This window comes from Nicotiana tabacum, chromosome 17 (assembly GCF_000715075.1).
Source record: "Nicotiana tabacum cultivar K326 chromosome 17, ASM71507v2, whole genome shotgun sequence".
NCBI lineage: Eukaryota > Viridiplantae > Streptophyta > Magnoliopsida > Solanales > Solanaceae > Nicotiana > Nicotiana tabacum.
Genome location: NC_134096.1, coordinates 59,848,084 through 59,871,087, shown reverse-complemented (window position 1 = coordinate 59,871,087; position 23,004 = coordinate 59,848,084). Strand labels below are relative to the sequence as shown.

The following is a 23,004-nucleotide window of genomic DNA, read 5'->3' as shown; positions in this document are numbered from 1 at the left end:
CCTAATCATTTAGAGAAAATTTAAAACACTAAATAAAAGAGCAAAAGAAGTACAACACACCCATAAGTAAACAATACAGACGTTTTAAGACTCAATTTCATGTTTTGGGTTTCACATACATTAAAAACACTTTGCAACTCATCTAGAATGTTATCGATTTTTTAATTCTCCACTTTTGTTATTTGATCTTTGTTCCTTGCATACACATCTTTTGCTACTTGCAAATGTTGAAGTACTGTGGATAATAACTTGACGTAGGAATTTGATAGGTTATGGAAGCTAATTAAGAAAATCAAAGAGGAGGAAGAGTGGGAGACTAATTAAGAGGTAGTATTAAAGAAGTAATTAATGATATATTAGACAACGAAAATAAGAAAAACAATGCGGTTAAGGGTCATATTTGCCCCTGTGCTCTTTTTTAAAATGGTTATATTTATCCTTCGTTATATTTTTTTGATATATTTATCCTTATCGTTATACTTTCGGATCATATTTGTCCTTGTACTCTTCAAAAGTGTTATATTTGCCCTAACTTTTTTGACATATTGTCACAACCCAAAATCTCACCCGTCATGATGGCGCTTATCTCGATACTAGGCAAGCCGACAACATAAATAACCCATAATTTCTTTTAAATACTGAAAATATAATAATTAAGTTTAAGAGTAAATCCCACAAATATTAGAAATAAACACACTCCCATAATTCGGTGTCACTGAGTACATGAGCATCTATACATTACAAGTCTGGAAAACTCGGTCTATAATAATCCGAGACCAAATACAATAAACAAAAGGATAGGGAAGGAAAGACAAGGTCTGCGAAACATGGCAGCTACCTCTGAATCTCTGAAAAATCGAGTGTGTGAAAGAATCGACACTTACTGTATCCGGGATCACCTGGATCTGCACACAAAGTGCAGGGTGTAGTATGAGTACAACCAACTCAGTAAGTAACAATAATAAATAAAGAACTGAAAGTAGTGACGAGCTTCTCAGCTAAGTCCAAATACAATACTTTCCAATATAAAAGAGTAGGCATGCTCTCAAGTTCAACATTTAAAATTTCACTAAAATTTCATATCAAATTTGACGATAAAATAATATTTTTTCGAAATTTCCAAAATATTGATATATGATAGCTGAAATGCAGTAAATAATGAAATCAATGCATCCTCTCAAAGTAATAGTCACTCAGTCCTCACATTCACTCCAACCTCACAGACACTCTTTCCTCCTAGTCACTCATCACTCGGCATTCGCACTCAGTAGGTACCTACGCTCACTGGGGGTGTGTACTGATTCCGGAGGGGCTCCTTTAGTCCAAGCACTATATCAAGCCAATCATGGCATATAACAATGAAACGTGATGTGGCGCACAACTCGATCCCATAAATATCCTCACAATTAGGTCATCGGCCTCACTCAGTCATCAACCTCTTCAGTCTCTCCGACTCATGATGTCATGAAATCAGCCCAAAAATGGTAATATGATGTATCAATAAATAGCAACGATGATTGAGATATGATATGAAATGAATGAACATGACTGAGTGTGAAATTACAATTTGAGCATATAATGCAACCACAAAAATGACCCAAGTGGGTACCAATAATAACATCATATGTCTTAACATGATTTTTAATACGAATCTTAGCTCAATTTTCTTTAACACGTAGAGAATGTACGGATATCAACAGATAATTCAACTACACAGTTTCATGGAATTTGACCAAGTCACACTTCCTACGGTGCACGTCCACACGCCCATCACCTATCATGTGCGTCACCTCAAAACTAATCACATAACACAAAATTCGGGGTTTCATACCCTTAGGACCAAAATTAAAACTGTTACATACTTCAAACCGTGTAATTCTTTATTCTGCAATGTCTTTGCATCGTGCACTTCCCATTATATTCACCTGGCCGGCTCAAGGGCCAAGCAAGTGAGGCCCTTTCTTTAACTATTTAAGCAATTCCCCCTCCCCCCCCCCCACCCCAAACCAAACCCCCCCACGCTCACACAAATATTACTAGTAATTATTTTTATGTCTTAAATATTTTTGTAAAAATATTAAATCTTGTAATGAAAACAAAATTTGTAAAGAGAAAGAAGTAATTATGAAATAGGCCAACTTAAAGGAGGAGACATGGGCATAATGAATCTTTACGTGTAAAGAATTGTATAATCTGTTGGCAAGCCACATTTTCTATTATAGGTCATGTCTTCCAAATTCATATTTGTACATATGTTTTTTTCTGCTTCCTATGCATCTAAATATTTTGTCAAAATATGCATTGAATCATTTGAATTGCACATGAATTTTCATACTTTCTCATGTTTTCAAGCATCTAAGTAAGTTGAAGTAGTGAAACTCTTTCATGGATTAATTTATTTTGATATCAATCAATAAGTTATCAACTTTCAAAATCAAGTTTTAACTGTTCTAAATTTTTATTATTTTTTAAAATTAGAATTTAAATAGATTAACAAGAAAATCAGTTTAAATCAAATTACTGAAAACTCAAAAAAGAGAATGATTAAAACTTAATACAATTTCAAAAAGGTACTCTTAATAAATTTCTATTAATAAAAAAAAAACTAAATAAAATAAGTATTGAGTGTTCTTAAAATAAACAATTCTCCGAACTAATTGAGTTAATGGTAATTAAAACCAAGAAAAAGATCTCATGTCAAAAAGTTAAAAAATTAAAATTTCAAATAAATAAAAATTAATTTTGCTTTAGACCTCTTAATAAAATTTGCTTTAGGCCACCAACATCATTGAAAAGTGGTATTTTGTTTATTAATCGTTTTCTCAGTTGACTTATCGTTTATGCACGTGGCATTCTTAACAGTTAACACCGATCCTTACTATTGCTAGAAACATTTTTTCTTTTCATTTTTTGAGAAGTTGTCGTACTATCTTGATAAAGCATTCCTCGGGACAGTTTATTCCAAGATGACAAACCTAGATTCAATGTGGTGCTTGTTTAAAATAAGTGTTGAAATTCTTTTTCAATTTTCCAAACTTTCACTAGTTCTTGAAAAGCCGATCCATTTCTAAAACCTTGACTTCCTTAAGAAAGGTACCTGTCGATCATGTATGTTTAACTGTGAAAGTGTTGCTATGTGACTGTCCATCACTAGCTTGAAAAACTTGACTTTTAAGTTTTTTGGTTCCATGAGATTTAAGTTTGTTTGATCGTGAATAAAATTTACTAGCATAATATATATACTTGCATTATATACAACATGGAGTCGAACAAGCTCAACTCTACAATCAAATACACCAAAAGGTTCTGCTTAGGGAGAATAATATACATTTTTTTCCATCCCTTTCAAAAAGTTCGAAGCAACTAAAATAGACTAGTTAAACAAAATATGCATAGGAGTTTAAAGTACTAAACAAGTGAAACCATCTTACATACCTTCCGCAGAAGTAAATATAGTGACATTGAACAAAAGTTCGGATGTACTTATAACCCTTTCGAAGACACAAACATCACCTACTTTTAGGTTATTGTCAAGCACAAACTCCTTCCAACCAGAGGTCAACTTAGCGTTTACTGTTCCAAGAATGCATTTTACTGCCCATGATCTCTTGCTTGAAACTTGAAGTACCACATCACTACGTTTAGTGGAAAAAAATCTCCTAGCTATCGTCAGCGTTATGGACTGTCAATTTGAAAGGTGCATTATTGTACATAACAAAAGATAATTAATAATGATTCTTATAATCAGGGATTAGCTATAGTCACTAAGATATTGAACTTCACGAGATATTCAAGAATAGCTATCTTACCAATCGCATCGTGCCGCTGGCAGAAGACACATATGATGGTTGCATGAAATAGATGAAGAATGGATTTTCAGATGTAAAGGCTTTTGCTCTTTGATATGCTAAGACCATCTCTTTGGCCACCGCACTGCCCTTACAAGAAGACTTAGATTGTTGCACATGCTTCCCAGTGTCTTCACTGAATTCTTCTGCATAAAATCAAGCCAACACGACCACATTGAACGATCAAGAAAGTACCTTTAGTGATTTTTTGTATACATCAGAATACTTTATAGCGAGCCTCATTCAATCACCTTTAATTTTTGAAGTGAAACAATCTGAATCTCCTCTCTGCTTCTTTTCAAAATTCAGTTTCCTGCTGTGAACTATTTTGGGTTGAGAACATGGAACTGAATTCTCAGTTTTGATAGTCTTCTTTTTACTATCAGAAACCCCTGCCAATTTTGCATCTATTTTATGCATTGGTTTGCTCTCAGCTGCACGAAATATAGTGACATCTAGAATGGGCTTAGAGCCGCCCTTAATCAATTCAAATACACAAACATCTCCAAATTTTAATTTATTGTCCAGTACGAATGCCTTCCAAGAGAAACAAATTTGTGTTTTTGATATTCCCAGGGCGTATTTGACAGGCCAAGACCCTCTTCCAGGAACACGAAGCACTAAATTTCCACATTCCTCCGGGAAATATTTCCTAGAAAATAAGAACGATATGCGCTGCCAAAAGGGATGGACACAGTAAAATGAGTATAATGGCATGCACCTATATGGATTGAATACAGATTAAAGTATAGGGAAAGTGTATAAAGTTTATAGCTTATAGCTTACTAGATTGTATGGTTTCGATACGTATGATGGTTGCAAAAAATATATAACAAATGGATTCTCAGATTTGAAAGCTTTTGCTCTTTGATATGCTATAGACCTCTCTTTGTCCAATACTGTCTTGTTCTTAGCATAAACCATCTTGGATTGTTGCTTGTGCATCCTGCAACTTTCTTCGCTTCCTTCAAACAGAAGTTTGAAATCAATGTGTTACTACTAAATTGTCATGTAAGCAGATGATCAATTCTGTTAGTAAAGCCAGAGTAAACACTTTCTTACTTTTGGTATTTCTTGTGAAAGAAGGTGAAGCTACATCCTCTTGTGTGTTTTCGACCTTGATACTTTTGGTGTGAATGTCAATTGAAACATCATCCTTTGTCTCCCCTTCTGGTCTTTTTCTTTTGCTGCCTTGTCCTAATGGACGATGGTCCAAAATCTCAACAGAATGCTCAATCTCAGTGCCTTCCCCATGTTCTTCTGAAAAGTTTCAAGCCAATATAACCTCATCGAAATGATCAAGAAAACTGACTATAAAATGGAATACTAATATTTGAACCGGAACCATATGAACCTCCTCTTTGCTGCTTTAATTTCTTGGTCTGAACAATTTTGGATTGCGAACATGGAACAAAATTATCAGTATTGATAATCTTGTTTTTACTATCACAAAACCCTGGCTCTTTGCGAGCTATCTTATGCATTGGTCTTCTCCCAGCTGCTGGAAATATAGTAACATCCATCAAGAGTTTACTGCCTTCAATCACTTCAAATACACAAACATCTCCAAATTTTAACTTATTGTCCAGCACGAATTCCTTCCAATAAATTTTAGCATTTGTTGTTCCGATAGTACGTGTGACAGACCAAGATCCCCCGCCTGGAACACGAAGCACTAAGTTGCCGTAGCTCTCAAGAAAATACTTCCTAGCAAATTTCAACGATATAGACTGCCAAAGGAGATGGATCCGTAAATTGATTTTAACGTTATGCCATCCATATGGGTTGAATAAGGATCAGAGTATTGGAAAATATACAGAGTTTATAGCTTACCAGAATGTACGGTTTCAAGACATACGATGGTTGCATAAAAGCTATAATGAATGGATTCTTAGATTTAAAAGCTATTGCTCTTTGATAGGCTATAGCCCTCTCTTTGTCCATTACTGTCTTGTTCTGATTATGAACACTCTTGGATTGTTGCTTGTGCATCTTGCACCTTTCTCCGCTTTCTTCAAACAGAAATTCAAAATCAAAGTATTACTACTAAATTGTCAAGTTAAGTAGATGATCAGTTATCAAGTCCGCTCATAGCCAGTAAGCTAGAATAAAAAGTTTCGTACCTTTAGTCTTTCTTGTGAAAGAAGGCGAAGCCACATCCTCTCGTGACTTTTCCACCTTGATACTTCTGGTGTGAATGTCAGTTGAAACATCATCCTCTGCGTCCCCTTCTAGTCCTTTTCTTTTGCTGCCATGTCCCGATGGACGATGGTCCAAAATCTCAACAGAATGCTCAATCACAGTGCCCTCCCCATGTTCTGATGAAATTCAAGTCGATATAACTTTATTGAAACCATCAAGAATATTAACTGGCACAATGGACACTAAAAAGTCAGCTTAAGATCTTTTTGTATACTCTAGAATATCCTATAGAGAGATTTCAACTTTATCACCTTTAATTTTTAGTTGAAACCATATGAAACTTCTCTCCGCTATTTTAATTTCTTGGTTTGAACTACTTTGGGCTGAGTACATGGAACAGAATTATCAGTTTCGAAAATCTTAGTTTTACTATCAGAAATCTCTGGCACTTCTCGGCCATCTGTTTTATACACTGGTGTGCTCCCCAGCTGCTGGAAATATGGTAACATTTATGACGAGCTTAGTGTCATTAATCACTTCAAAAATATAGACATCACTTCAGTTCATAGTCAAAAAGAGAAGATCAAATACTCACTTTGGCCCTCTCTTGTGAAAGAAGGTGAAGCTACATCCTCTTGCAACTTCTCAACCTTCATTCTTTTGACATGCACGTCATTTGAAACATCATGCTCCACATCCCCTTCTTGTCTTTTTCTTTTGCTGGACTGTCCTAACGGACAATGGCCTAGGTTTTCAACAGAGTGCTCAACCGTATCAGGAATTATTGCTTTCGCTTTCTGGCTTCTGGGGATACCCTCCAGGATCTCTACAGAATCATCCGACTCGGACTGGTCTCTTTTTGGTGCATGGCGTGTTTCATGGCAATGGAGAATGGGAGTGTGTATACCATGTGCAGAACTGTATGGATATTCAATTTCTGATGCACTCAAATCAAATATACTGACATTAAAATGGGAACGAGCATTGTATCCAAACATCAAAAAGTGCCCGCGGCTAATTGAATAGAAGTCACTGAAATCTTGCCATCCAATGCCTAGACAAATTCGGCCTTGAGAATGAACCACTTCAACCTCCCATACTTCTCCACTTGGAACCTCAAGATACACAGGGTTTAGCATGTTCTTGCAATATCTGCTCGCAAAGTCTTCCGGAATCCTCTGCGTGCAAAGGAGATCTAAACTCAGTTTCATACATCTCCAATCACAGTAAAATATACTGTTTAAATTCTGCAATATACTTGCATAGTGTATTCTCTGTTCTTTCAGAATTAACTACTAAAACAAAAATATCTACAGTAATCTAATTAGTCCAACTAGAAAAGATAGCAGATATTTATGGATGTAATTAACCTGTGAATTGCGACATCTCAGTTTTACTATAGATTAGGAGAAAGATATGATTTCATTCTTCTATATCAGAAGATCTAAGCAACAAATGTGTGAAAATAAAACAATGTATTCTAATAAGATTAACAATATCTCTTCATAAACTTGCTCATTCATACTACTCCATTAGTGAAGCCTTAACCCCTTAATGTAGCTACCTAACTCTTCCATAGAAGTCTACACTTAAAATTGACCAAGAATTCCTGTAACTTATAGAAAACCATAGGCCTAAATTTGTTAACGACCTGTGTTAGTTTCTCCACTATACTCTTTTCCAACTTTTATATTAACTTATTTCTCATTTTGTATCTTTGTCAGCAGACTGGCTCTCTAGTTTTTTCTAATGGATCTGCAACTACTAGCCATCAAAAGTTAAATTGTGTTTCTCTTTATTCAAAACAAATATTTGTAAATTCAGAGTCGTTGGAATACACTTTTCAATGTATGGAAAATGACAGCAGATGCATGTATACCAAAATCTTAAGCTCAACACCCCTATACACACACATACATAGGACATAGATTAAAAATAACAGCAAGCGAAGGAAAAAATTGATAGAAGGAAGAAAGTGGTTACTAGACGGCTAGATTCATGTTGGGAAAATATAATCTTGAAGAACTTTGGTTGAGTAATGTTAGTAGAAGATTTCCAATGGGAGGAACCTTCACCACTTTGCAATTGGGGCTTAGCTGCCATGACTGATGTAATTTGCCAATTGAAGAAGATGGTAAGTGATAGTAGAGCAACAGAGTTATTATTTCCCTTTGTTTCTTAGTTAATGCTTAAAAGGTGCATAGTGGTAGGTAAATAAACATATAATGATCATTGATGTGATAGATTAACCCACGGATCGAGGAGACACACAAATTAATCATAAGTGGCTTTTGGCTCGTCTCATAAGTTGCCGCCATTTCTATGAAGAAGAAATCAACATCAAATTGAAGATATTAGTGTAGAATTAGTAATGATATTTCTTGGAATTCTTTCCTTTTTGAAAATGAGGTAGTTTAGCAACTTAATGGGCTCATTAGGATTAAAAGTGGATGTTATACTACTACTAACTACCAAGTACTAATTCATCTCTCAAACCAGCAATTCTTACACCAAGACCAAATTTTTGGTTTTCCCTAATTATTATACTATTAGATATTTAACTTTCTTAAATAAACGTGGAGAAGTTCAATGTGCCCAGCTGAAGCATCACGGAAGTCTAACATATTTTGAACGTTTATTTGAACATGGAATGTTTAATTTTCTCGAAATAAGACTTATATATTTGGAAATTATGTAAAAAATATTATAAATTATAATAATTAATAATTTAAAGGTATTTAAAAGGCATACATATACAAAAAAAAATACTCCTCGTTTAACTCTCAAAATCTGAATACTATCACATAAATTAAGACAGAGCTACTAATTAAATCATATTTATTAATCACAAGTGTAAAAGTACAAAAGAAAGCTATAGCTCCAAAACTAGACTAGAATACTATGCCATTTATATTTAAGAAAAGTAGTAGCCCTATATATTGCAAGGAATTTAGGTCTGGGAATCTTTTGAACCTGTAAAACATCACCACCACGTCCAGTGTGGCGGTCCTGAATCAACTTGAAGTCTGACCACTGGCTATCTTGTTATGTGTTCGAAATTCATCCCATCCTCTTGTTATGCCTACGTTTGACCCAATATGCACTGTATCTACCCCCACTCTTTTCCTTTTTCATTCACCAATGTCATCTTCTTCATGGCAATTACACCAGTCCTTTTCGCGAAAATCATTGGGATAATATAAACGTAATATATGTTCATCAAGCATGTTATATTTTGGGGGAAAGTAAAAATATAAAATCTACCTAATGAACGAGAAAATAATCAAAGAAAGAGAATAGATCATGGTTCAACCTTACCATAAAAGTCATGTGTGGCTTTTTTACAACCATTTTATAGGATGGTGCTTTATCTTTGAAGTTGATCATCACACTCCATCTTCTCTTCTTTAATTTGGACCATCTTCTTGATCACTTCCACTCTCAGCTTCCTCCTCCTCTTCAGCACCTGTCTTTCTCTTACTGATATTCAGTATTTACCAACACATTCTCATGCATCTAGCCAGCTAGTTGTTTTGGTATATTAGAACACATTGATCAATGTACAATGATAAATACTGTACTTGTTTTTTAAGGCAGATTAAGGGATCTCACTCTTATAAGTTATATTCACGTTGATATACAAGTATCTAACTAGAATAGGAAGATATAAACTTTTAAATTTAATACGGAACAAACTTAACAGTATAACAACAATCACTTCTATTCTCACTAATTAGTTATATGGCCTATACGAATCATTTATTTTCATTATGGTCTGTTTAATTAAATTAAGTCTGCATCGACTCTCATGCATATACAGATAAAAAAATAATTTCAATACCCCAAATTTATAAAGAGAGATCATGATATAACCTGACTTCTCCTCTCCTCACGCTTTCTGGAGTATTTTGCATGATATGAATTGGATGGATCTTTTCCATCTTTGGACCCATCACTGGATGTGTCAATTCTTTCTTCCTCCTAATCTGATATTTCTACTGTATCTTCTTTAACTTTCTTTGATTTTCTTGAAGGTCTTATTTCCTCTTCCGAGGTACTGCTGAGTTGCTCAATAGAAAGTGTAACGATCCCGACCAGTCGTTTTGAGCTTTAGCATCATTCGGTGGTTTAAGACTTTGAGTAGCTTCATATTATGTATTATGACTTGCGTGTATGGTTGATTTCGATTTTCCAGCGGTTCGGGATTGATTTGTAAAATTGATTCTCATTTTAGAAGTTTTAAATTGGAATACTTGACCAAAATTTGACTTTTGGGTAAACGGACTCGGAATCGGGTTTTAATCCAATAAATTTGTATGATGATTTTATCCACAAAGTTGGTTAAAATTCGATGAGTTTTGGATAAGTCTGGTTTATATGGTGGTTGTTTTCGGTTTCGACGTCGATTTGAGCATAATTCGGGATTGACTTGGAAGAATGATTCTCGTTTTAGAAGCTTTAAGTTGGCAGAATTTATCGAGGTTTGATTTTTGGATAAACAAACTCGGAATCGGGTTTTAATTATTCCAATAAGTTTGTATGATTACTTTGGACATGTCCACAAATTCCGATGAATTTTGGATATGGTTGGGTTGTATGGTGATTGTTTTTGGTTTCGACGTCGATTTGAGCATAAATATTACCATATGGGGGTATTTTTTGCTATTAATGTTGTTGGAGTTTTTCTCATCTGGAAAGTTTGGGATTGGGAGAATTCAAGGGTGTTTTTCAAGTTTCTTCCATGGGGTTAGGTCTAAACCATAACTTAAGTATGTCCTTTTGATTCATTCCCTTGGTTTAAGTTTTAATCCATGATTTTAATTGAAACCCCATTTAATTCTTTAAATCAAGGTCTAGGGTTATGTCCTAAATTATAAAAATTGAAAATGAGTTAGATGCGTTTATTTTCCGATTCTTTTTAGGATTTTGTTTTCCTATATTATGAGAACAACATACTCGAATTTGACGAGTTTTGGAGCAGTATTTCGGGAGATATGTGACTCAACTAGTGTGGGTTAGACTCTTGAGTTATGAACACCCAAGAGCAATATTTTTGCGAATTGGTTGAGCCATCAGATTCCGATTGAGTCGGATTTTGTTCGTGTGAGCTTGTATTGGTTCGGGCTTCGCTTGGGTAAGCTTGGTTCGGAATCCAAGGCAAGCCCGACGTTGACTTTTATTGACTTTTTGGGAAAAATGTAAAGAGTATAGCTTTATTTATTGTAATTAGTTTCTCTTGCACTGTTTGATGTTATTAAGTCATTTTTGGTTAGATTTGAGCCGTGTGGAGGTGAATTTTAGGGGAAAAGTTATTTCGAAGGGTTGAGTTGGCTTAGTTGAGGTAAGTGTCTTGCCAGACTTTGTATGGGGGAACTATCCATTAGGATTGGTATTGATTGATTCATTTGTGTTATGTGAAAGCCGTGTACGCAAGGTGACGAGTGGGTACACGCGTTGTACGTGGTATTTGGACGGTTTAGGCTACTTAGACTATTTTTCATGCTTTAGTTGAAATGCCATATTATGTTCCAAATTCTCTTAGTTAATCTACTCTTATTTGTGTTAGTCTAACCATACATGCCTTAATTGACTTGTTTAAAACTTGTTCTACATCCTACTTGATAAATTGTTCTCATGCCTTAGTTGAACTTGATGCCTCTTTTATTGTTATATGCTATCTCTTCATTGTTAATTATTATTATTTGAATTTATTGTTTGTGTTATCCTCTTCATTCTTGATTATCATTACTTGAAGTTATTGTTCATGTTATCTCTTTCCCTGTTGATTCCAATACTTGAAGTCATTGTTATACGTTATCTCTTTTATTGTGAGTCATTCTTATTTAATAGCGTGGTTATACATTATCTCACTGTTGAGTTGTTGGTGTTGAGGTTGTGAAGGCTGTTATCATGTTGAGGCGAAATTGTTATTGTTGAAACATCTTCTTTGTTGGACATTTTACATTCATTGTTGTTATTGATATTCTTGTACCCGTTGTGGTGGAACCATGAGCTATTATTGTGAAAATATTGATATTGTTGATTGTTGACAAATTATGATATATGGGCACTTGTGGTGCGAGTTGTTATTGTGATGTGATATTGACACACATGCGGCGGTATAAGTCTTGGGGTTAATGTGCATGCGGCGGTAAAATGTGGGACTTATGTGCGTGTTGCTTATAGGGAAACTACGTGAAGCTACGTGGCGTCATAAGGTGGGTTAAAGTGCGTGTAGCTATTTCGAAAAAATTATTTTCAAAACCTATTTCAAATGTAAGGCTCACGCACGGTATAAGGAAATATTGTGATTTTAATTGTGAAATGTAAATACAAGGCGGTACCTCGGTTGATTTTCATTGTAAATTCTACGTTGAGACAACTTGTTAAAGTGAACGACCATTGTTCTTCCTTCAATCATTTTATCTGCATTTTGATTGTGTTTGGTTATTCGTTGTTATCTTGGTGTTGTAATGATTGTGGTTTCTTGTGTGAGTCATGCATTCTACGTGATTTGTTGTGTTGCTTTAACATGCCAATCTATGCCTCCGTTATAACTTGGTGAATTGATTGTCAATGTGAATTTAATTGCGTGGAATCACTATATCATATTCTGTTGAGTTGTTGCTAATATAATAATTTAAATAAAAGAATTATTAACATGTTTTATTCTATGTGCCTCTTAAAATAGAACTTGTTATCTCACTCGGCACCTTATTATTATTCTAAATGGTTGTCTCACTTTCACTATAATTGGGTTATCGAATTATACTCATCACCCCGTTAGATGTTTACCTTAAAACTGTTATTATGTTTTTCTTTAATAAATTCTATATTTAATTCGTTAATTTAACTTATGTTTTGTTTTGTTTAAAAATGACACTTTCACTCAATTTTATTGATTTCTAAACTAAATCTATCTTATACTCTATTTCGTATAAATTGAATATTGTTTTACTTTACTTGATTTCTAAAATATACTCATTATTTCATTTGACACCTTACCTTATTCAAGATTGTTATTATGATGTCTAAATATATATTTCGTTCATCTAAATTAATATTTATCGCGTTTGAAAAGTATATGATATCACATGGGCTTTGCTGTGCGAAGGTGATTGTTATTGTGGGCACGAGGTGCCATATGTGTAAGATTGGAAATTGTGGTTCATGACTTGTGGTTTATGAGGTGAGGTGTATCGGGGTAATTCTTGTTGTAAGTCCATGCGTTGGGAGCGGTTTGATTATTTGAGTTGTCTTCCATTTTTTTCTTTATTTGAGTTCATTTACATCTCATCGGTGTTATGATTATGTTGTTTCTTTATTACTCATTTACTACTTGCTGCCATATATGTTTCTATTACTTCATTGTTGGTTGTAAATCAATAATTTTTTCGCCGTTGGTCTTACATTGATGTTCTTTCTATTATTAGCTTATATATATTTTGAACAAGTTTCTATGTCTAGTAGGTGTCTTGACCTGATCTCGTCACTACTCTACCGAGGTTAGGCTTGATACTTACTAGGTACCGTTGTGGTGTACTCATGCAACGTTTCTACACATTATTGTGAAGATCCAGGTATTCTGATTGTATTGTTGAGAGTTGCGTTTGCGCGGCAGGAGACTTCAAGGTATACCTGCTAGACGTTCGCAGGCCTCAGAATCACCATCTTACTTCATTATGCTACTATTAAATTGTAATTTAAAACAGTATTGTGTTTAGAAATTCTAGTGTGTTTTAGTAGTGCTTATAAATCTGTACTACCGGTTTTGGGAAATATATAACTATTGGCCGCTTGTGGCTATGTATGTCAGTTAATGGTTTATGATAAATGATTAAATAATTCAATTATGTTATTAAATCAGTATGTGTTAAGCTTACCTAGTCTTAGAGACTAGGTGCCATTATGACATCCTAAGGAGGGAAATTGGGTCGTGACAGAAAATTGCCTCTCACGAAGATTATTAACATTTTTGAGTGTAGGGCAGGACATGGAATGTATATTTGTCAATGAGAAAAAAGAGCAAAATATCCCCCATCTCCGGTTTGTGATGCACTACAAACTTAATTTGGTCATTCTCCTTCGCATATGAAGTATTTGAACTTTTCCCTCACTATCTTTACTTTCCATAACTTCCCATCTACATCCATTTTCAGTAAGCAGGTCTTGGCCAACATCTTCTTGTTTGATGAAAGCATATGGTATTAGTATCTAACAAATCAGTTGGAAGAGAATTTTTAGACTTACAAAAGAATAAAAAGAAAAGACAAAGAATAAAGAGAAATTGAAAATGACCATTTTATTCATATATGATATAACCTTCTCTACTTAAAATCTTGCAAAATGCTGGATGCTTGTCATCCACTACCATCTTTTCTGGTTTTGCAAGAGGAAAAAGTAGAAATCAAAGAGGAAAATCAGCTGCTCCGTTGTTTTAACAACAATTGTATTTACTTTTCTTGTTCTACTTGATTTGCACACGTATATACAAGATGTTAAATTCGAATACAAACACAAAGCTGACTCAGCGGAAATTAATCAAGAAACGTACCTTCAGCCATTATTGTTCAAGCGTTGTAGGGAATCGCCTTTTAAACCTTTAGTAGAAATCATAGGGAGCCTTCTAGCTTATGCCTATCGTAAGATGCCTGACTGATGGAGTCACAAGCATATTTATAGGTAAGTTAGGGACTCTTAGGCAAATATTTTAGCCCTAAGAACTTCTCCATAAATTGTAATTTCTTTCCATAAAAGAAAGTATCATATATGCATAACTACATAATATTATCTGATATATTATTTCCTTTGGGAAACAAGGTAAATAATTTATTACCTTATATATAGGCCACACTAGAAGTCTCTAGAAAGACGGTAAATTTCTAACATTCTAAACTTATAATAATGCTCCTTTTTCATAAAAGTCCATCAAATAATTTTGTATAAGAAATTATCACTCAACTAAAAGTTATGCAACAACCACTTTAACTAGAACATATCATTACATGAATCATGGCGGTCATGCTCTTAAACAAACAATTCATTCCATTTATTACAATGTATAATATGTTCTAACAAAGTGTCAACAACTTTATGAATGAACTTAATATAAGTCATTCAGAGTCAAACTTTATTGATCCAGCGATCACAAAATAATATATGAAAAACCAAGTGTGCACTGTTATTTATATCAAAATAAATATAATGTCTAGACAAACTGTTAGAGAACAAAGCAAGGCTAAATTGAGCTACTAAGACCCATATGGGTTACATGATCCTTGAAAATATTAGCCGGCAGACCTTTAGTCATAGGATTAACAATCATCAAAGTAGTACTAACATGCTCAAAACTCACATCTTGCTTCTTCACATAATCTCTAATCATCAAGTACTTTATGTCGATGTGCTTGCTTCGGCTGTCACTTTTATTATTCTTAGAAAAGAACACTACAGTTGAATTATCACAGAAGATTCTCAATAGCCTTAAAATGGAATCGATAATCCTAAGGCCAGAAATAAACTTCTTCAACCATAACGCTTGTGATGTAGCTTTATAGCATGCTATAAATTCAACTTTCATTGTGGATGTTGCAAAAATGGTCTGCTTGACAATTCTCCAAGACATAGCATCTCCATCAAGAAGGAAAATGCATCTTGAAATGGATTTACCAGTGTCTTTGCATCCACCCAAATCAGAGTTTGAATTTCCAATCACCTCCAATGAGTCAGAGTATTTGTATGTGAGCTTAAAATCCTTGGTTCCTTGCAAATATCGCAAAACTCTTTTACCAACTTTCCAATGGTCAAGACCAGGGTTACTTTGATATCTTCCAAGCATTCCTACCGCAAAAGTAATATCAGGTATAGTGCAGACTCGTGCATACATAAGGCTACCAATAAGAGGAGCATAGGGAATGCCTTTCATTTGCTCCTATTCCAATGCATTTTGTGGACATTGATTCAACGAGAATTTATCACCTTTAATTATGGGTGATGCTATAGGTGAACAGTTCTTCATCCCGAATCTTTCCAGAATTCTTTCAATGTAGGCCCTTTGAGACAATCCAAGTAATCGTTGGGACCGATATATATCTCAATGAATCTTTATGCCAATGACATAAGAGGCTTCATCCATATCTTTCATCTCAAAATTTTGGATAAGAAACTATTTAGTCTCGTGCAACAACCCCAAATCACTACTTGCAAGTAAAATATCATCCACATATAGGACTAAAAAAATATATTTGCTCTCACTTATCTTAAGTATTGGCCTAAGTAAGTTTTTATGATTGACAAAAGAAACTCATACATGAACCAGGCCCATACACAGTGTATATAAACACGGACAGATTTAAGCACAAGGCATGCAAGTAAAGGAGATAAGCTTAAGTGCTTATATCTGAAATCTTCTGAACGAAAAGGTTGCATAATTGATAAGGAGCAGGACTCCTTAATCGAAGAGAACTCTATCCTAGATAAGAGAGGAGTTAGAAGTTGAAGATAACTAGAACTCTCCCACCAAGGAAGAATATAGCATTAGAACTCTAGTCATTTCTAATTCTACTAACTCTCTCTATATATCAGTTTGTTCTCTTTTACATGTGACACACAAATGATGAAGTTAAATGAGAGTTGAGAGCAAAATAGCAAGGTATTTTGCAAGCAATTCCTGTGTGATTCAAGTGTGCGAACCTGAAGCTACATGAATCAGATAGAAGAACCAATTTCAAAAATCTCTATTTTATTCTAGTTTTATTGTAGTAGGGCTTTTGAGTTGTACCTTTCAGCTTTCTCTAGAAGATTTTATACTAGGTACTTTGTGTGTATTATTCAAGTTAGAGTTAACTTAAAATGGTCGCAACAACTTGAGGCTGGTTGCCACAAAGGGTTAGAGGTAATCCTTAGGTTTACAAGAGTTTTGTAAATGCTGTTTTTGGCTCAGTGATTTAGTGAAGTATTGAGAAACATCCTACAGGGTAGTAGGTCGTAGCTTTTTTACTTTTTGAGCTAGGTGTTTTTCACGTAAATATACTTGTGTTCTTTACTTTCTGTATTTATTATTCCGCAAATATAGTATAAGGAATATATAAAAGAACCAGGTCCTTCTATAATTTATGCACGCGAAAAATTGGATGCCACATAAATCACCCCCTCTTGTGTGGTATTGAAGTATAAAACATCAATAGGTATCAGAGCGGGTTATTCTTGAAGAGGCTAACACCTTAGGAAAAGATCAAGATGAGTGCACCACCTAGAAATTGGGAAGGGCAATCCACTGCTAGGCCACCTAGCATGTGCCTATCGTAGGATACCAGACTGATGGAGTCACATGCAAATACTTTAGCCCTAGGAACTTCTCATAAATTATAATTGCCCTAGGGACTCCTAATAAAATTATTTCTTTCCATCAAAGAAACTGACATATATGCATAACTACAGAATATTATCTGATATATATTATTTACTTAGGAGACAAGCTAAGGTAAATAATTTATTACCTTATATGTGGGCCACACTACAAGTCTCTAGAAGAGATAAAAGATTTCTAACACAAGACACTTAGAGGTCGTGTCACGGCCCGAATTCACATCCTTGGGACCGTGATGACGCCTAACATTTCAGTTGCTAGGCAAGCTAACATTAGAATAATTTTTAGTCATTTTTAACAAATCAAATTAATTAATACCATTTAAACTGAAATAGAGTGAGAAAAACCATAATTGTCTGAATGAAAGTAAAGCTGTGTGAAATAAAATAAGCAACTAGGATAAGGTAGAAGGGGATTTCAGGGCTGCGAACGCCGAGCAGTTGTACCTCAAGTCTCCGTCAGATAATCAATCCGAGCAATCTACTGACAGCTGCTAGGACCGACTCCAAAATCTGCACAAGAAGTGCAGAGTGTAGTGTGAGTACAACCAACCCCATCTACTCTGTAAGTGTCGAGCCTAACCTCGACAAAGTAGTGACGAGGCTAAGGCGGGTCACTTACAATAACCTGTGCGCAGTATAATAACAATAACAAAAAAGGAACACATGAAAAATAAGGCGGTCAACTTATGAAAATACACTCTATCCTTGATTAGTAAAACCAGGAATAACAGTCCAAAGAATCTCGTACGAAAACACTTAAAGCTAGCACAATGCAAAAATGAATATAAAACACACAATCCGTTGCGGCGCGCAATCGGATCCCGCAATACAAACACAATCCTCCCTTATTTCTCCATATCAAAATCACATGTAAAATCCGTTGCGGCGTGCAACCCGATCCCACCATATCAATATCAATTCTCCCTTATTTCACCCGTTGCGGCGTGCAACCCAATTCATAAATAAAATCAATAAATGTAAGCAATTCAACAACTCAATTCACAAGAATCTCTACGATTAAAGAATATGAAAACAAACCATAAAGGGACCTCGTACCAAATCAAGGAATGCTTCAATTAATACAAAGCAACAAGACAAGTCAAATATATGACAATTAAAGTATACAAGTAAGACAATTAAGGCAAATAACAATTAATGATGGAAGCATGAGAGAAACGAACATTTTAATATGAGAGAAATAAGTGACAAATAGCAAGTTAAGGCATAGGAAATAATTAAAGCATATAATAGTTAAGACATAGAATAAAATAATTAATGAAATACGGGGAAACATGAAAACAAGTATTTTGACGGCGTATATACACTCGTCACCTCGCATATACGCCGCTACACATGAAATTCACATAGCACATAGCTCAAGGGTTCCTAATTCACTCAAATCAAGGTTAGACCCAACACTTACCTAGTTCCGCAAGCAAATCGAAGCTCAACTGGGGATTTTCCTCTAAATTCCGCCTCCAAACCAATCGAATCTAGCCAAAATCGACTCAATAATATCAAACAATGCTAAGGAAATCAATTACAATATATAAAGTTAAGATCTTTACACTTTTTCCAAAAAGACAATAAAAGTCAACCACGGGCCCGCTTGGTCAAACCCCGAAATTTAGACCCAAATTCAATTACCCATTCGCCCCCAAGTCCGATTATGTAATTAGTTTCGAAATCCGACCTCAATTTGAGGTCTAGATCTCAATTTTACAAACCCTCAATTCTTCCCAAATCCCTAATTTTCTACCATGAAAGAACATAGATTAAGGTTAGAAATTAATGGGTGTTGATGGAAATGGAAGAAAATAAGTTAAAGTATACTAACCTATGAAAGGGTCATGAAATTTCTCTTCAAAAGCTCTAATGAAAAGATTTTGAAAAATGGGTGAAATCCCGTCTTTGGGATATTTAATAGACTGGCATCAGGCCTTCTTCGCGTTCGCGAAGCATAACAACCAGAATGGCCTACGCGTTCGCGAGGTTACTCAAGCTTTCGCGGATGCTTCTCCCCCATGCCTTCACGTTCGCGTAGTGCTGGTCGCATTCGCGAAGGGTGATCCCACCATAGCTTCGCATTCACGTACACAGCCTCGCGTTCGCATAGAGGAAAAACCTCCCTAGACCAGATTACTCTTCGCAATCGCGAAAAAGAACACACCAGACATCATCAGATTTAAAAAAGAAAAACCAGAAATTTCTAAGTTCAAAATCATTTGTAGCCTATCCGAAACTCACCTGAGCCCTTCGAGCTCCAAACCAAACATGCACACAAGTGTAATAACATCATACGAACAATACTTATGCAATCACAATATCAAAGTAACACCTAGAACCACGAATCGGATACCAAAATAAATAAAATTTTTAAAAAAACTTAAGAACTTTTAACTTTTCAACCGGACGTCCGAATCACATCAAATCAATTCCGTTTTGCACCAAATTTTGCAGACAAGTTATAAATACTAAAACGAACCTACACCAAGTTTCGGAATCAGAATCCGAACCCAGCAGCAACAAAGTCAACCTACGGTCAAACTTAGAAATTCTTTAAACCTTTAAATTGCTAGTTTTCAACAAATTACGTTAAATCAAGCAAGGTACTTCCGAATTCGATCCCGGGCATATGTCCAAATCCCAAATCACGATACGGACCCACCGGGACCGTCAAAATACTGATGCAGATATGTTTATATAAAACGTTGACCGTAGTCAACTCAAATGAATTTTAAGGCATGATTTTACATTTTCATCAATTTTTCTCATAAAACCCTTTCCGAAAACGACACAGATTGTGCACGCAAATCGAAAAAGGCTAAACGGAGCTATTCGAGATCTCGGAACGCAGAAATGAAGGGTAAAACTGTAAATGACCTATCGGTTCATCACGTGCCGTTTGGTTAGGAACAAGTTATTTCAAGATTATAATAACATGAGAATAATACGAGAATTAAATAGTGACAAGATTATTTAGTGAATATATTTTTATTCATAGATATTTGAATCATTGAACTAAAAAATATATATATTCCATCCAAAAAAGGATTGTTTTGACTTTTCACTTTTATGGATAACAAGTTTCTTTTCAAAAGCCTAAACGGAAAAAGAATGCATAAGGGTTTCCTTTCCCATTCAAAATATGAGGGGTATTCTTTTCTAATCTATAAAGATTTAGGGGGTAAGCTGAGTTTTACTCTTTTTTTATTCTAGGTTATTTGTATTAGAAAGTTTTATAAATTGTCTAACATAATAATCTATGTGTTTATTAATTGCTTATATTTTTTCGTTGTTATATAATTAAGCTATTAATTTTTTATATGGAGAAAACATCAAATGGATTGTTATGCATATGTTCCGGTTTAGTCTTTAATTTGAGTTATATTGTTCTTGTATATCTTTTTGACTGAACAGGAGATCATTAGAGAAGTTTGGAAAACATTTGCATCCCAATTCTTTTTTTTTAATTTATAAATTTTCTGAGATAATAATCCATGTGATTGTTAACTATTTATCTTTCTTTTTCTTCTTTTGTAGAATTATGCTATTGATTTTTGACATGAAAGAAACATCTAATAGATTGCCACGCCTGCGTTTTCAGAAATGATGTTATAGCCGCTGCGCGTTGTTCTTTATATCGTGAACAGTTGCTCTCTTTTTCTCTTTTACTTTTTAATTTTCTTAGAAAAGCAGAAAACAAGTACTACTCTTTTTTAAGCCGTTGAACAGAATTTGCAAGACGATTTCAAGTTTTCTTCCTCCATTTATGTAGCTTCTAGTTTTCATTTGTGATTAGTTGAATAATATTATATTTATAAAATTGAAGGGAGACTAACAAGCATGGATCAAATTACATGCTTGATCCATGTAATTTGACAATATTTAGGCACAACACTCAATTTTTCGGCAAGATCACATAGATGGATCCAAGGCACATCTACCATGCAAGATTGAAAGACAACTGATAGAACAGCAGTAATAATCCAACCAATCTTCTGCTTCATTTTTAAAAGAGATTCTTTTTGGTTAACTTTTTGTTGGTTAATCAAAAGTCATTTTTCTTTTTTTTATTACACAAAAGTCATTCAACTTTGTGTTCATTATCCAAAATTTATTTTTCTTTTTTTTGTTACACAAAAAATATTTTATTATGCTCTAATTATCACAATAATCACTTTGACCAGATTTTACAAACTTTTTAGCTGAAAAGTCTATTATACCCTTGATATTGTAAATCCTCCCATTTATGTAATATATTCGGACATTTAATTTTTTCTTAATTAATATTAATTTTCAAGATATATAAGTAGCATTATTAAATTTGTCAGTAACATTACCGTGAACAAATCTCAAGTCCACGTTCTTAATCATGATTAATGAAATATGTTTAATAAAAATTAAAAAATCAAAGCTTATTGATTTATAAGTCAAGCCATACCCATTAATTTAGTAAATAAAATACCCATATTTAGCAAAATGACACATCAGATTAATACTTTCAAATAAATAATATTAACAGATAAATCTTTAAAAAACTTAATATTAAACACGAATATCTTTGAAACTTTTTTTTAAATTTTTTATTGACTATAAAAAATATCATTTGTTAAACAAATTAGTTTTTATTATTTTAAATAAATATTAAAAAATAAATATTTTTTTATCATTTTTATATTTAAAATATGTTCATGTTTGAATATGATTAAACAAATTAAGTGCCAAGAAAAAAATTAAATGTATGGATGTATTATAAAAATAATAAATAAAATAATATAAATTTAAAGTTATTTTAATTATAAGTAAAATAATTGGGTAAAAATATACTATATAGTATATAATTTAAAAGGTATTACATAAATGAAAGGATTAATGTCAAGGACATAATAGACTTTTCAAATAAAAATATTATATAATCTGGCCAAGATGACTTTTGTGATAAATAGAACAAGTAAAATAATTTTTGTGTAACAAAAGAAAGAAAAATGACATTTGGGTAATGAACACAAATTTAAATAATTTTTACGTCAAAAAAAAAAGAAGTGACTTTTGCATAATGAACACAAAGTTGAATGACCATCCATAAAATTTACTCCATAATTTAGAAGCACATCTATGCTTCCATATCATCCCGCAGATTACCACAGGTATAATGAATATGTGGGACTGATTTGTGAACAACATTCTTGGTTTTCATGTATAGAGTGTATCAATGTGCAATATCAAAAGGTACTCAGAAGCATAATGATCAAGCTGGCTGCCTAATTAATTAGACTTATCTTCTTCCTTTTAACAATATGAGAAAGAGTTTTAAGTTCTAGCGGTATAAAATATACTTAAATGTACAGTTAGATCATTCATGAAGTAACTAAAGATAAATCTCAATGACAAATATTAACATGATAAACTGATATTTCATATTTGACTAGAACACAAGCTAAAAAGAAGAGGTTTTTAACATATCAGCAAAAACCAAGTAAATGCTGGCTCCATACTATTTAACAAGGAATATGTTGCAAAATAAGTCGTGGCGTTCCAAACAACTAGCATACAAGGACGATGCCCAAATGCAACCAAAAGAAGCCGTAGTACATACAGGCAACCTATTAACATTGCAAGGAATGGGGTGTGAGGATCTTCT

General features: G+C 33.9%; 2 protein-coding genes across 2 annotated transcripts; both read right to left on the bottom strand.

Moving 5' to 3' along the window:
• Positions 1-3,243: 3,243 nt before the first annotated feature.
• Positions 3,244-8,184, bottom strand: LOC107795106 (uncharacterized). The gene is made up of 10 exons (XM_075234362.1): positions 7,974-8,184; positions 6,586-7,168; positions 5,972-6,166; positions 5,682-5,860; positions 5,203-5,578; positions 4,911-5,108; positions 4,635-4,813; positions 4,100-4,523; positions 3,810-3,994; positions 3,244-3,682 (listed from the first exon to the last, which is right to left on the bottom strand). The coding sequence occupies exons 1-10, from the start codon at positions 8,091-8,093 to the stop codon at positions 3,428-3,430; spliced, it is 2,694 nt and encodes an 897-aa protein (XP_075090463.1). The 5' UTR covers positions 8,094-8,184; the 3' UTR covers positions 3,244-3,427.
• Positions 8,185-15,228: 7,044 nt separating this feature from the next.
• LOC142171873 (secreted RxLR effector protein 161-like) lies at positions 15,229-15,915 on the bottom strand. Its single transcript, XM_075235582.1, has one exon. It carries the CDS (start codon positions 15,913-15,915, stop codon positions 15,229-15,231), a length of 687 nt encoding a protein of 228 aa, XP_075091683.1.
• Positions 15,916-23,004: the final 7,089 nt, after the last annotated feature.

Coding starts and splice junctions, on each gene's coding strand:
- LOC107795106 (XM_075234362.1), bottom strand. CDS start 8,093: ATGGCAGCTAAGCCCCAATTGCAAAGTGGTGAAGGTTCCTCCCATTGG. Junction 5,861..5,971: donor TTTCACAAGAAAGACTAAAG/GTACGAAACTTT, acceptor TTCTGTTTGAAG/AAAGCGGAGAAAGGTGCAAG. Junction 3,995..4,099: donor TTTCACTTCAAAAATTAAAG/GTGATTGAATGA, acceptor GATTTTATGCAG/AAGAATTCAGTGAAGACACT.
- LOC142171873 (XM_075235582.1), bottom strand. CDS start 15,915: ATGAAAGGCATTCCCTATGCTCCTCTTATTGGTAGCCTTATGTATGCA.